The sequence below is a fragment of the Amaranthus tricolor genome, chromosome 7, assembly GCF_026212465.1.
Source record: "Amaranthus tricolor cultivar Red isolate AtriRed21 chromosome 7, ASM2621246v1, whole genome shotgun sequence".
In the NCBI taxonomy this organism is placed as follows: domain Eukaryota; kingdom Viridiplantae; phylum Streptophyta; class Magnoliopsida; order Caryophyllales; family Amaranthaceae; genus Amaranthus; species Amaranthus tricolor.
Window position 1 is genome coordinate 18939091 of NC_080053.1, and position 14930 is coordinate 18954020.

Here is a 14930-nt window from a genome sequence, read left to right on the forward strand (position 1 = left end):
TGGCTCACCAATATCTTTGTAGCTAATAAATGGTATGTAATTTTAAATTTTTTTATTTACTTTTCAAGCGATCGGTATTTAATGCTGGAATCGTAATAGAAAGTTAGTCTAATTTTTATAGTAATACCTCTTGATAAATTTAATAGTTATATACTTATTCTTTTTCAACAGAATCATTTTTTCCAAAAATACATTCTAATGCATTATCATTTGAAAATGTAGTATTTAGTGATAATATAATAATATGAACAAAAAATTTTATGATTAAACTTTTATCATCTTAGAAATGACATAATACATATCATAAAAATTTACAATATAAATCATTCTTATTCCCACTATTTAGTATCTATTACTAAATGGATCGGTCAAAATTTTTAACTATGCTATTAAATCAAAGGTTCACTCGCTTTTTCTAGATTGAAATTTTGTTATTGTAGCATAGCAAATTTAAATAGGCGGTGAAAGTGAATGCATGTTAACATATTAAAATATGGAAAAAATTATATTATCAATATCCAGTCGTGAAGAAATAATAAAATTAATTTACTAATATCATCCACAAAACAACAATTTGTTATGACAGTTTATCGTAAGAATTGATCCTAGTTTTGTATATATAAATAATGCACAAAACCGTGTTTAAAAGTAAAAATACTGCCGAAAATCAATTAAAATATTCAAAAGCTTTTCAATTTACAAAAGTCTCCACTCAAGGCCTCCACGGTGGTGGCGGTGGTGGAGCCGGTGTGTAAAGTGGCGGAACACCAGAAAATATTAAATTCCGGTCAACTCCGGAATAACCGGTGGTGGAAGTTAATGAGATAAGAGCCGCTACTAGACCGGCATTTCCAGCCAATGTGGGCTCAGTGTATCGGTCCAATTGACGATTATCTTTAAACTTATCAAAACGATCCGGCCCACCGACCATAGCCCCAATAATTGTATTTGGGTTGGGCTTTTTGCTATTTCTCCATTTAAAACCTCCTTTACAAGAGTATTTAACTCCGTTTTTGTAGGGTATGGATGCAGCCCGATGATGTACGTGTTTCGGGTACTTGTTTCCAAACCCTACTATGTAACTCATTTTTAATGGATTCTTGCCGAAAATGTATTCAACCTGCATCGAGTGGAAAACAATCACACATTATTATATAAGACGATATTTCTGTGAGATGTGTTTTGTATATAAGTTAAAATATTCCAAATAATATAAATTATGAGAATATAAACTCTTTATTTAAAACAGTGTCAGAGATAATTTCTCACTATAGCGTGTAAGAAAGGAGACAATTAGGTTATCTTGATTAAATTCAACTCTGGTGAACGAAATGAAAAGTAGAGATGACTGATGAGATGAGCTCAATTAAAAGTTAAAGAATTGCAGAATGTATAAGCCAACTTGGGGCGAGGCCCAGTCCCTGAAGCATACTTTTAAAATTTATTTTCGCATCTTATAGATTTTTCGATTATATATTGCTAATATTGCATTATGATTTTTCAACCCTTTAAATTTTAAATATAACAATTATTTTTGTTGTTTGTTAGTAATGATGAGATTAATAAAAATTTAAAATATGTTTTCTAATTAGGTTTTTTGTCACAAATTTTCTCATACCTCAATTCTTGACTAATTTATTTTTCTAGTTTCGATGATAAATTAAATTAAAGTGGAGTTATAATTAATAACTTTAACTCAAGAGTTAAATGCAAGCAAAATGATGTGTCGTATCAACAGAGCTAAATCGAATTATATCGAACAAAAACCAAGTTGATGGAAACAGTCTTAATAAAGCTTTTTAGTTAATCCAATCAACTTTTTTTATTTTATAAGCCTAATGGAATGTCGTCGTAGTATAAAGTAGGGATGGCACGGGGTTAAAATTACACGGGTTTCGCACTGTATCCACCCCAATTAGGACGGGCATGGGTATGATTACGGTGGGTAGTGGGTGTCTTGAGTAAAGGAGTTTACCTGAGATTTTGCAAAGGCACGAAGATCAGCTTGACGGAGAAAATAAGGGCCACAATACCATCCTGGAACCCCTGTAGCATCCATGTAATCTGCAAACAGATTTGCCAAAAACGCCGAGTTCACTACGTATTGTAATGGCTTTGGCCCTCCATTGTTCAGCTCAATCAATCCCCCTGCAAATTATCGTCGACATTAACAAATACGTGGACTCAAAACTACATGTCCCCAATCAGCATAAAAAAAGAATGAATAAAACCCCGAACTTGGTCTAATCTGCACAACCCGTTTATCAACTCGAGCCAGTAAATGGGTTTAAAGGGATCCAAATCCGACTATAACCCAACACATCATCTAACAAAACGACCCCAACGCCCACCTCTGTATTCTAGACAAACATCAAACAGGAAAGGAGGGAGCTAGAGAAGATTACAAACCTCGAGTCCAATTGTAAACTTGGAATTGCTTAAGGTAAGAGCACATATTAAGCTGCGTAACATTATGGTATTGCGCCAATGTCTGCTCATACGGGAACCCAGGATTTAAGAACATCCTAAACCTTGTCAACAACAACATTGCTGCAGGCAACTTGTTATCCCAGCTCAGGTAACTCGTGTTCGAGTTCATCCTAAAAGCCTTTGCGTTCCTAGGAATACCGGGATTAGTAGCCAAAGAACCATAGGTTTTATTCCCGGTGGCATAATACAACCAAGTAGCCCCCCACATGTATTCATCATAGTACCCTGTGGAGTTATAGTTAGGGGAAATGAAAAGGTTCCCCCTGCTATACGGGGCCCTTTTCCCATTATCTCTAGCAAATCGAAACAAAGTTTCTGCCCCTTTGATGAGTTTCTTGGCATAGGGCTGCTTGTCTCGAAAGACAATAGAGGCGGCTGCTAAGGCTGCGGCCATTTCTCCGGCTAGATCAGACCCTGCAGTAGTTGTTTGTACGGGCCTTTCGTAGTCCATATCTTCTGGCCTCTCCCAACATGTCAAGTCACTTGGGACAGTGGATCCATTTTGTGCACCACCAACCTATACGTTGGCAATAAATAATTGTTATGAATCAAGTGTATTCTTGGAACTGTAAACTTGATCAAATTGTATAGCAATTAACAACATCGTCTACGCTCAAATTAATTCGATGAAGTTTCAACCAAGCCATCAAAAAATATGTTCTAACGATATATGTTCTAACATGTTTGTAGAAGCTCGAAAATTTCAAACAAGGGACATTCCAGTGAAATGAACAAAGGATCAATCATGTTCACTACCTAATTCCTATCGACCAGTCGGAGTTAAATCATTTTCTACATAAATGCGAAATTAACAGTTTTTCAGAGTTTGCGTTGAGTCTTAGGAAACAAAACTCAAGTGTCCCAAGGAAATTAATTAAAACAAGAATCACATTATAGTGATTTTGTTTCCAAAATTAATTTTTTTGGTTGGCTTTTGACTTGTTGGTCGGTCAAACTGTCAAAAAAATTGTTTGGTAAATAGCTTTAAACCAGCTGAAAAGCTAGTTTTTAAGCCAAAATAAAAATTAAAAAAAAAGCTACTCCAGTTAGTTTTTTTGTTGGCTTTTGGCTTGTTCTCAAATAAACAGCCAACAATCAATACTTAAATTTACCAAATATCTCCATAGCAACTGTTTTTTTAGCTAGTTTAAAAGCCAACAAAAACAGCCAATATTTTCATCTCATTAAACAAGCCAACAACCAACATCCAATTGCCAAACACCCCCAATAGTTATTCTAACAACATTACATTGCCTCAATGCTGCTAGCCTAAACGAAAGGAACAAGAACACCAAATTTGATAAAAAAAAAAAAAAAAAAAAACAGCTAAAAAGAAGAGCTGTAATACAAAATAATTGACAGAACATAATTGAAAAGTCAACACAAGGTGACTAAGGTGAAGGGGAATTATAAGAATATAACAAGATCTAACATCTAAATTCTTATTTTTATATTTAACCAACTACCAAGAATCATGCATCATATCAATTGTATCAAGCAGTTGACTTTCAGCAAACAAAGTTGTATCCTGGTTGTATTATATCAACTAATGTACTACAACAATCCTCCTTTATTGATTTCGTTGATTTTGCCCGGGACAATATAAACTCAACGGAACAAAGAGAGAATGCAAAAGCATATCAATTTTGTAGTATGCTAAACATGTAATGAAATAGAAATATTGAAGAATCGTTGCTTGTTTCAGTGAAGGATAAATACCACTATCACACGCAAAAAGGTGTATGATTTTAAGTTTTTGACTAAAAGTGTTCATTTAGCTTATCGCTTTGCTTTCGGATTAGGTGTTTTGGGTCGGGTTGGAATTGAATTTTGTGTTCATAATGTTTTTTACATAATTGTAAATCATTTTTGAAGTCGGGTCAAATCGAGTTCGGTTACAAGGTCGGGTAAATTTAGGGTAATCGGGTCTGTTTTAAACACCTCTATTCCTAACCTAGCTCTCCCCTTTCCTCAACCTAGACTCTAATCGAAATAAAAGAAATAAAAAAATCGAACCTGACTATAAACTTTGTCGATTAGAGTGGCGGAACTGTTGAAAGTCTTGAGCAGATAATCAGTACCCCATTTGATTAGTTCACGAACATGATCGTACTCATTAATGGCTTCATATTTGTGAGGGTATTCAATAACACTCCAACTAAGCATTGTCATTGAAAATGCCATAGGAAAATGGTACTTTGTATTTTCTCCTGAATCATAATATCCACCAACAAGGCCTCCTTTTACATCTGTTAACTTTGATCCATCTTTTAATCCTGAGTTTCCTCTCCAATGTATCCCATTTTTCTTGGGTAATTTCCCCGCTGCAATGTAAAAGAAATACATGATGATGCTCAATACTTCATACAATTTGTAATAGGATTGGATTCCATTTTACCATTTTTAATACTCATATCATTCATTTTACCCAAACGCCTATGTCTGAGTTTCTAACTTGAATAGGATTGGATTCCATCATTTCGATCGGGCAAAGAATTATAGTTCTTTGATTTCGGACTATAATAATTAAAGTAAAATGACTCAATAAATCATCTGCACTTCTTATTTAAGTGAAGTTGCGCATGACGCTTGCTATTAAAGGTTAATGGGAAACAATCTTTTTTGTTCGTTTTAGTGAAACACCAAAACTTGGCCGAGACCGTCTCAAATTGAGATCAAGAGTGGACCGGCCAAATTCGCGCGTGTAATAACATCACACGTTTTCCCTAGTTTTTTCCATTTTCTGGGCATTTATCAATTTTGACCTTAAAGGTATTAAGTTCAACATAAAGTAATACTTAAACATATCAATTAAAGTAAAAAATTTCAATTTGAACATATAAGTGATCAATTTTGACATTAAACTGATCAATTTCTACCTGAATATGGTTCTGTTTCACAATTTTAGAACGAAGTTATATAAAATGGTATTATTCTATCATTCTATGAATGAATTTCAAATAACAAATAAATAGTCAATAAAATTATCAATAATAGTGTTAAAACTATTAACATATTAAATTTGAACTAAATGCTATATAATATATCTATACAATTTGAGTACTTATTTTTAAAACAATAATTGAAGATTAAAAGTTCAAAATTGAGTTGGATTATAAAACATCATTGTCAAATTATATGTCATAATTTAACTATTAACATATTCAGTTTGAACTAAAACCTATACAATATTTTTATAGGCTTGAAATACTTATATTGAAAATGATAATTGAAGCTGATACGTTCAAAATTAAGTTAGATCATAAAACATCAATTGTCAATTTATGTGTCATAATTTAACTATTAACATATTCAATTTGAACTATCTACAAATATATATAAACGTGTTGAGGAAAGAGTAATATCACTATTATTGATCGATGATTAAAGTGTACAAGTGCTCTTATGTTCCATTAGAACCATCATGTTGCATTGATTAAAAGTACTTGTATTGTGCAATATTTTAACACTATTATTCTTTAAGTTTGTCAATGGAAATCTTTTCAAAGTGAAAAACTTTAAAAGCAAAACGATTTTATCTTCCTCTCCTTTCCCTTCCCTCTAAAACAAAAAGGAGCTCTCCTTATTATTTTTCAATTCAATTTAATTTGACGAAGAAATAATTCAATTAAATATTATAAGAAATCAAAAATAGTAAATAGAAATTTATTTTAAAAAATTACCAAGTAATTTGTTTCCATACAATTCAAATCATCCACAATTAGTTATTATATTTGAACTTATTTATCTATTTATTATATACATTAGCTATGATAAAATAAGATAACACATTTTTTGTTAATATTAACGGTGACTTAAGTGCACCAAATAAATTCTATGCACTAGTATGAGCATAGAGATGAAATCCTATGGATGGATTAAATGGGTGATTAAATGTGTGGTGAATATGGTGTTTAAGATTGTGATTAAATACATAAAGTAATGGGCGTATTGATAAAGACACTTAAACACAAAAATTAAGAGGCATGATGAATGATGAATAATGAGGGAATGCAATAGGTTATAGATGCCTTGAACGAGGCATCCAAGAAGCATGGTTATTGCCTTGAACGAGTAGAAGAAACAGAATGGAACAGGAGGCTCTAATCATCAATGCTCGAACGAGCAGTTAATGGCTCGAACGAGCACCTTCCAAGAAGAAGTCAGTAGGCTGTTTTGTTCACCTGCTCGAACGAGCAGCTCTTCCTGGGTGCACTTTGGATTTGTTTTTGGGTCCATTCACATTCTGAAGCTATTCAATTATGCATTAAACTTTAGCTATTATTATGTATACTCATTAAATATAATTGCCTCTATAAATAGAAGTCTCATATGCTCATACAAGACATCCATAAAATACACCCCAAGCCAAACACTAGCCTAAGATCTTCTCTATTGTAATTCTCCATATTTAAGAGTTATTTGAACGCCTCTTTTATAATATAAGAGATACTACACACCGGAGGACGTAGCCTAAATTGGATGAACCACGTTAAACCTTTTTGTCGTTTTATTACATTATTATCTCCTACAAATATCATTTTTATTGATAGTGTAATTAGTTTGTCACAAGACTTCGTACATTTGATCTCGGTGATATTAGAATTGAAACACGTTGTTTGATGTCTAGTTTTCATTTTTTATTACTGAAGTGCAAGAGTATGTCATACTTGTATACTTCAATAACGTACTTTCAATAATTCGATGAACTAAATAAAACAATGAAATGAAAGGCAAATATAGAAAAAAATATTTTAGTGTTGACTTCTCACGTGTAGTCCATAATGCAATATCTAAGTGAGAATTATAGATAACATACGCAATAGAACGTGGGTTACTTTAATCAAGTTGACAACAAAGGATTGAAATGAACCAAAATGTTGTTCCATTTGAGGGATTTGACAACTAACAATAATGAGATGAATAATTTTTGATAACTTAATTTAAAAATGATGTAATGATGACAATATACAAAGTACAACATTCCCTATAATTAGTTGTAGTCAAATAGTGTGATGAAAGTCACATCACCAACCCTAGAAAATGTTCACACTACAAACACTATGAACCAAGCATTTAATGCAATTTTATAACCTATGTCTCCATCTCAAAACCGCTCAAAAACAAGGTTGATTCATGCTCATAATCACATAGTCTCTCTGTCCCTTTATTTTCCTTTTAAGATTGGTAAAATTTAGTGAAACGAGAAATTTAATTGAAAAATAAGACAAAAATTAAGTGGATGATATAGATAAATACTTCAAACGAAGAGAAATAATAAGTTTGTGGATAAGATTAAAAAAAATTAGAGAACCATTGTTAGAAAAAGAAAAGAGTATAAAATCAGAAGATGAATTAAAATGAAAAGTGATACAAAATAAAAGGGACAAATAATAATCACTCTTTTCGTAACATTATAGAAATGGAATAAAAAAAAGTAATTTATGGAAAAGAGTAAAAAATATGATAGAAATGAAATAATTTAAATGTGTAAATTAAAGCCAAAAAATGGTAATATTGCAAATCTCAAAAACGAATTAAAATGATAAATATAACAAAACTGTTGGAATGAAAATAGTATTTAATTTAATACTACTATAATGTCAATAAAAAATAGCTCATAATATATTTTATATTTATAGTTAAATCATAGAGCTTAATTATATATTTATAGTTTAACACCTGTAGCATGGCGTATACTCTCTTAGTTCTCATTGAATTCTCAAAATTATATATTATATTAAAAAATAATAGGACCGTTTGAATAAAAGAGAGTTAAAAAAATAGACAAAATAAAAAGAAAATTATACTAAAGTAAAAAATCGGCTCACAAAAAAAATAGAAAATCTGTTAATTACAGAGGAAGTATAATTATCTTTCATAACATTTATATGCTATTTTTTTCAATTATCCAAATCAAATTTATGAATGTAGACAACAAAAAAAAATGTAAAATTTATAGAAATGGAAAGAAAAGGGAAATATGATAATGATTATTAAATCTATGCAGTTTGCTTAAAACATGGCACTAATTGTCAAGACTTACTTCCTACTAACCTAAGTACCACTAAAAAAGGGACCCACACGGAAATCAAAATGCACTCCATAATCCATGAATGCCTATGTACTTACGCAAGTAGCATATCCACAAAAGCAATGCCAAAAGAGTTGCATTAGAAGTCGCCAATTGTTTTTACCACATAAATTAAGTCCCCAATTTTTAAACACCCTGTTTCATCCCATGTTCTTGAATTTTCTATAATGGACGACAAATTTGAGATTCCCGCCTATTCTTATTCTTTTATGCTATCTTCCTTGTTTTTTTATTTTTTACATTTTTCATAATTTTATACATTAATTTTTAAATTTGTCCTCCTTTTGTTTTCAAATGTTTTTCACATTTATTTTTTTCGTAGATCCTAATACATACTTTAAAATCAAATAATTTTAATTGTTAGTTTTTTAAAATTCTAAAATGTTGATATTAAAAAAGTATATATCGAGACAAATTTAACAAGATCCTACATTAATATTTTTTTCTCATAAATCGATATTAAAATACTTCTATTTGAGAAGAATATATGTAAACGGAGAGTGTATTATAAAAATACTTCTCGATATTAAAATGTTATAAATTCAGACATATTTAATAAAATTTCATACTAATATATTTTATTTTTAAAAATTTTATTCAAATTTAAAATTTGTCTCTAAAGTGAGCAGACCAAAGAAAACTACTGTGAATGTTGTTTATATTAACAATAAATCAAATTTTTTCTTTCTATAAAATTGACCATTTGAGAAGAGAGTGACTAAATTGAATACTTCTTCAAAAATTTTGAATTCTACTAAGTGTACATTGATGATACAATAATGTATTTCTCCATATTTAATACTCTTATTTTTCTTAGAATAAAATAATAAATAAATGCATGAAACGATCATTTAAGAAAAGGTAACATAATTCGTATAGTCAACGTCACAAATAAAATCATTCATCATTAATATTTTTGGATCTATAATTAATTGTGAATTACGGCCTTAATGTTTAGTAGTTTTATGAATTGCAGCCTTAATTTTTTTTTTTTTTGAATTAGAGCCTTCATAATTCATTTTTACCACTAGTCAAGGCTAGGTGACCGGTTTCGTACAAAATGACCGGTTGACCGACGTTTTTACCTTTCACTTTCTTTTTTTGCTTCAATTTTTTTTGTGATTTTTTTTTCATTTAATTCTTCTTCCCTAATTACCTTTCTTTCTTCTTCTTCTTCCCCGATTACCTCTACTCTCTTCTCCTCCTCCTCCATTGTTACACATCAAAGCTTTAAGTTTTATTTATTTATTTTTTTCATTCAATTCCGTCCTTTAACATTTAACCTATCTTCATCAATTTAAGTTTCAAATTATTTTTCTCATTCAATTCATTTTTTATGGGTAACCCTAAAATTTCAATTTTGCACTTACAAATGACAAATTCCATTAATGAACCTCTCCAAATTGCTAAATCCCTCTAACCTCCCCTGTCCCATATGGTTAATTAGGCTAATTTCTGAATTTACCCTTTCAATTCCTTTTTTATGGTAGAGATCCACACTCTCCATGCTCCCAGATTTTTTGAAAATCCGACCAATTTTGATCCAATGACGTCCTTCCACAAGTCGAACTTGATATAAATACAGATTTCCATGGCGAAAGTAGTCGATTTCAAGAATAGAAGCCTTGGACTTGTTTTTATTGCCTCTAATTGAACTTTGGTTCTCTAACATTAAAAACAAATTATTTTCATCTGGGATGGGTCAGATCAAGATTCCAACTATAAATTGGTAGATTTGAGATGGATAATGTTTTTGCTTAATCATGGGGATTTACTTGCTAGTTAATATGTGTTAAAATCAGATTGAAAGCAAAATTAGGAATCGGGTTTTCAAGATGGAATCTTTGATTGGTTAAAAATGCAGAAATGATAAAAAGAAGACATCTAAAAAGTAGATTTTCATTTGGAACAACTCATACAACGGATATATTGACCTTAGTCTTTAAGTAAATTTACTGAAGGAAGCAATATCTCAATTCTTAGGCTGCTCACTCTCAGCACTCATGCTTCCAAAATTTAATTTTATTTAATTTAATAGGTGGATTCCAAAGAGCTACATTCACTTTGGATAGACTTTTTGCATTTTCAATAACTTTTAGTCAACACTTTTTTCAAAAATTTCTTTTTCAGATTATTTTTTGGGAAAATCAAAGAAAATCGTAACTCACATTTTTACTTGTTCACATTTCATTTTCCAAGAATCAAAAATTCAAAATGAACCTATCAAAATTTTTCAATAGATAAATTATAGGAAATATTATCAAAAATAAGACACTTTTTACATATTTTTCTATAATAATACTAATTTTTAATTAATCATGAATAGTATCTACTTATGGATATGTTTCTGTAATATCCATAACATGTTAAAAATCAAACTATAAGGAGTTTATGATAAAAAAAATTGATAAATTAGTTAATAAACTAAAATTGGTATTTTAAAAAAAATCCTAAGTTGGTGTTATTCATGATTAATCAAAAGTTTGTATTATTATAGATAAATTAACAAAAGATTATATTCATAATAATTTTTCCTTAATTATTTCCTCTATTTTATTTTTGTTGCTACATTTGCATTGGCATAAAAAAAAGATGGGCATAACATATAGAAGACAATTATAACCTCCATTTTAATTCTAAATTGAATATGAAAAAACTGAAAAATAACTTTTGTACTAGGTGAAGTAGATATAAAACCGGAAAATAACTTTTGTACTAAAAATAAGGGTGAAGTAGATATAAAGATTAATAAGATTTAGAGTAGGATAAAAAATCAGGAGAACGTAAATATTTGTATAAGTGTTTTATTACTAAAAATAAAATATGGCAAGTAATATAAAATTGCCAAAAATAAAAAATATAGCAATTATTATAAAACGGAAGGAGTATATACTTCAAAAAAAAACCTATAAGAAAATAAATAAGTCAAACTCAACTTTGATTTTTACCTCTACAAGTTTTTAAAATATATGAATTTTTAGATAATTTTTAATTATTATGCTCTTATTCTTATTTTATATAGAAAACGGTTTATATATGATAGTTTGAATAAAAAAATTTATTCAATTAGATCGACTAGTTTGACCAACACGTCAGTGCAAGAACTTATTCGTAATTATCCTAATCATAACAAGAAACTATTTAAATCGACTAAATTTACATAGACAAGCATTATTTGTATCTGAAAGAATTAAAATTGTTTGATTAAGTTATTTTATCAAATGCCACTTTTGAATTTATTTGTTTTTGAAAATGTACTATGTTTATTATAAAATTAAAATTTTATTTACTTTTTATCCGTTAGCTAATTTTATAATTCAATTCATAATATCTTAAATTATACTTTCTCCGTTACATAATATCCATTACATAATACTTGCTATTGAGTGTGATACATAATTAATTAAATGAGCAAGATTAAATGAGCATGTATTAGGACATTGAACAGCATAAAAACAAAAGCCTAGCAAATAGGAGTATTATTACCTAAATAAATCATACTTCTATAAAAAAATACTCCCTCCTATTTCATTTTTAAGTGTCTCATTTATTTTATGCATTCTATTCAATGCACTTATTTAATTTTTAATATATAGAGTTATGTATAATTAAAAATTATAAAAAGTTATATTAATAATCTTTACATTAAAACGAATCAAATAAGATACCACGTGACTATGTTTTAACTTAAAGATTAATAATAAAATGCAATTTAAGAGTAATAAATGAATAATGTGTCAAAAGTAAATAAAACATCTAACTTGAATAAGAGGGAGTATATTAGGAAATAACATTAAATGCGGTGTGAGTGTCAATTATTCCTTTGCTAAACTAAATTTAAAATCATAAACATTCCATCACAAAATCCATTTTAACCAATAAATAAATAAATAAATAAAAGAAAGAAAACTTACATTTCTGGGCATTGAAGAAGAGGAGAGCCTTATGAAGAGCAAGAGTAAAATTATCGGGCGGAGGAGGGCCATGTTTATGCTTAGGTAAAGACTTAGCAATGATAATCGGCATAGCAATCACAATAAAAGCAACAACAAATGACCAAAACCCCCATTTAATAACTTTATTGCTTACAACAATGCATCCCAAATCAACATATTTGTTCTTCCTATTCTTACGATTTTTATCTGGTGGTGCTAATAACCATCCTTGCTGAACATCATCTAATTCCTGTGTATGATTATGATTATTATGGAGGTGTTCTTGGTATAATAAACTTGATTTATCCCAATCTTCCATTTCTCTACTTCTTTCATCTTCCCCTTCTTTGTTTCTTAGTTGTACTTCGTATGTTCCTCCCCATATATTTGGGTTGTGCATTTTGATTTGGGATGGCTGATTTGGGATGGATGAGAGGAGTATTTTAAATTTGATGGATGGGTTTTTGGAGTTGGGAGAGATTATTTATTTTGAGAAGAGAAGAGAAAAAATGGTGGATTTAGAAGAAGTAGAAGATTGTGAGAAGAAAAGAGAGGAGAGGGGAAGAAATGGTGGGTTTATAAGAAGAAGAAGAAGAAGAAGATTGGAAAATGAAAAACGGAGGATGGAAGGGGGGGTTTTATATTGGCATGTAACGCGGAGGTAACAACTGGTATCAGAAAAGGAATTTTTGTGTCCAAACTTTGGGTATGTTTGTATACTTGTCACTTGTGTATAATTTGTCATTGTCTCCCTTTTAACCCCTCCTATTCCCTTTACTTCCCCATTTGATTTTTCAACACTTTTTATTAATCATTTTTATTATATAACTAGATAGATTCTCGTGTCAAGCACGATTTTTAATTATTTAAATATAAAATTAATAATCTTATATGTATAATTAAGTTATTATATGACTCTTAATTTCTTAAGTATATGAAACTACAAATTGATTTGTTTGTAATAAACATATTTTTTACTATAATAATTAACATATAACTTAATTTAAGTATTTATGTATTATAAACTTGTCAAACATAGTTGATAAAATTATCATTTGAAATTTATTTCCCCGATATCTTATCCTAATTATTAATTATTATTTACATAAATAATTATCCATTATAATTAAAAGATATTACATATTTTAGATGATTTTTTTGTATATATGCCAAAAAGTTAGTTGTAAATAAGGTAAAGTTTTTAAATCTTTTGTAATTAATCAATTAAATAAGTCTAATCAGAAAGATATTACATGATATGCTAAAAAATACTTTCCTAATAAGAAAATCAAAAGAGCGAGAAAAATTTTACTATAAAGTCAACATGTGTCCTAATTGTCTCTTCATTAGTTTATTGTATCATTTTTAACATACTTACCAAATTAATGATATTGATGAACATTTTAGTCACATTATTCTATAAATTTCACAATATTATTCAAAAATTTACACTGGTCTATAAATTTAGGAATAATATTATTCTACAGCTATTAAACAAATTTGGAAAATAATTTTATTATATTAAAATATTATTTTCTTTTATTTTGGAAATCATATTGAAAAATGATACTGATTCACATTTTAGTTTAGAAATAATATAGAAATCATATTGGAAAAATAATAAAACTATTTAAATCTTATTCTGCACCTTAAGTCTAGTATTTTAGGAAATAATTTTCAATAAATAATAAGCTGCCACGTCAACATAATTGAGCAGAAAAGTATTGAATGAGAGTATGACATGTGTCAGTCTTGTTTCTTTATTAGTAGTCTTTATAGATTATAGATAGATAGATTTGTTCTTGATCCATAAGTTACAGCATAATCATGTGGGATCTTATTTTATTCATCTTGTGGTAAATTTTGTTAATATCAACTTTTTATAATTTTTACTCAAGCACAATTAGAGATATTTAAGATTGAAAACGCTCATTGGTAAATGTGCCAAAATCAAATGGGACAAGTAAAGAGAATAGAAGAGAGAATAATTCTTTGTACATAATGCATATTATATCGTTCAATTTTATTTTATATATTGCGGCTAACGTTTAAGAAAAGATATAGTTAAATGAAATCTTGTTTAAATACTTTTATAATATTAATTTTTTATAATTTGTTGATGTGCATAATTTAATATATAAAAGATCAAAATAACACAATAAATTAAGTAAAGGAAGATTATCCTAAATAATCTCACATATTGCCCATTTAATATAAATAATTTATATCTTTGTATATTTTTTGCTGACATCATCTTTTACCTCATTTGATCTGACTATTGTAAGTACCTACCACCAAAGAAGATTAGGGGTAGACCAACATAAAATATAAGGAGGAAAAAGAAGTGAGTGTAACAACTATTGGATACCTAAGTAACCAGTTAAAATGTGGCAATGAGAAGGTAAAAAATA

At 29.1% G+C, this 14930-nt stretch overlaps 1 protein-coding gene across 1 annotated transcript; it reads right to left on the reverse strand.

Annotated features, from left to right (window-relative positions):
• Positions 1-525: 525 nt before the first annotated feature.
• On the reverse strand, positions 526-13232 carry LOC130817918 (endoglucanase 12-like). Its single transcript, XM_057683888.1, has 5 exons — positions 12499-13232; positions 4507-4814; positions 2410-3007; positions 1976-2148; positions 526-1120 (listed from the first exon to the last, which is right to left on the reverse strand). Exons 1-5 carry the CDS (start codon positions 12917-12919, stop codon positions 713-715), a joined length of 1908 nt encoding a protein of 635 aa, XP_057539871.1. The 5' UTR covers positions 12920-13232; the 3' UTR covers positions 526-712.
• Positions 13233-14930: the final 1698 nt, after the last annotated feature.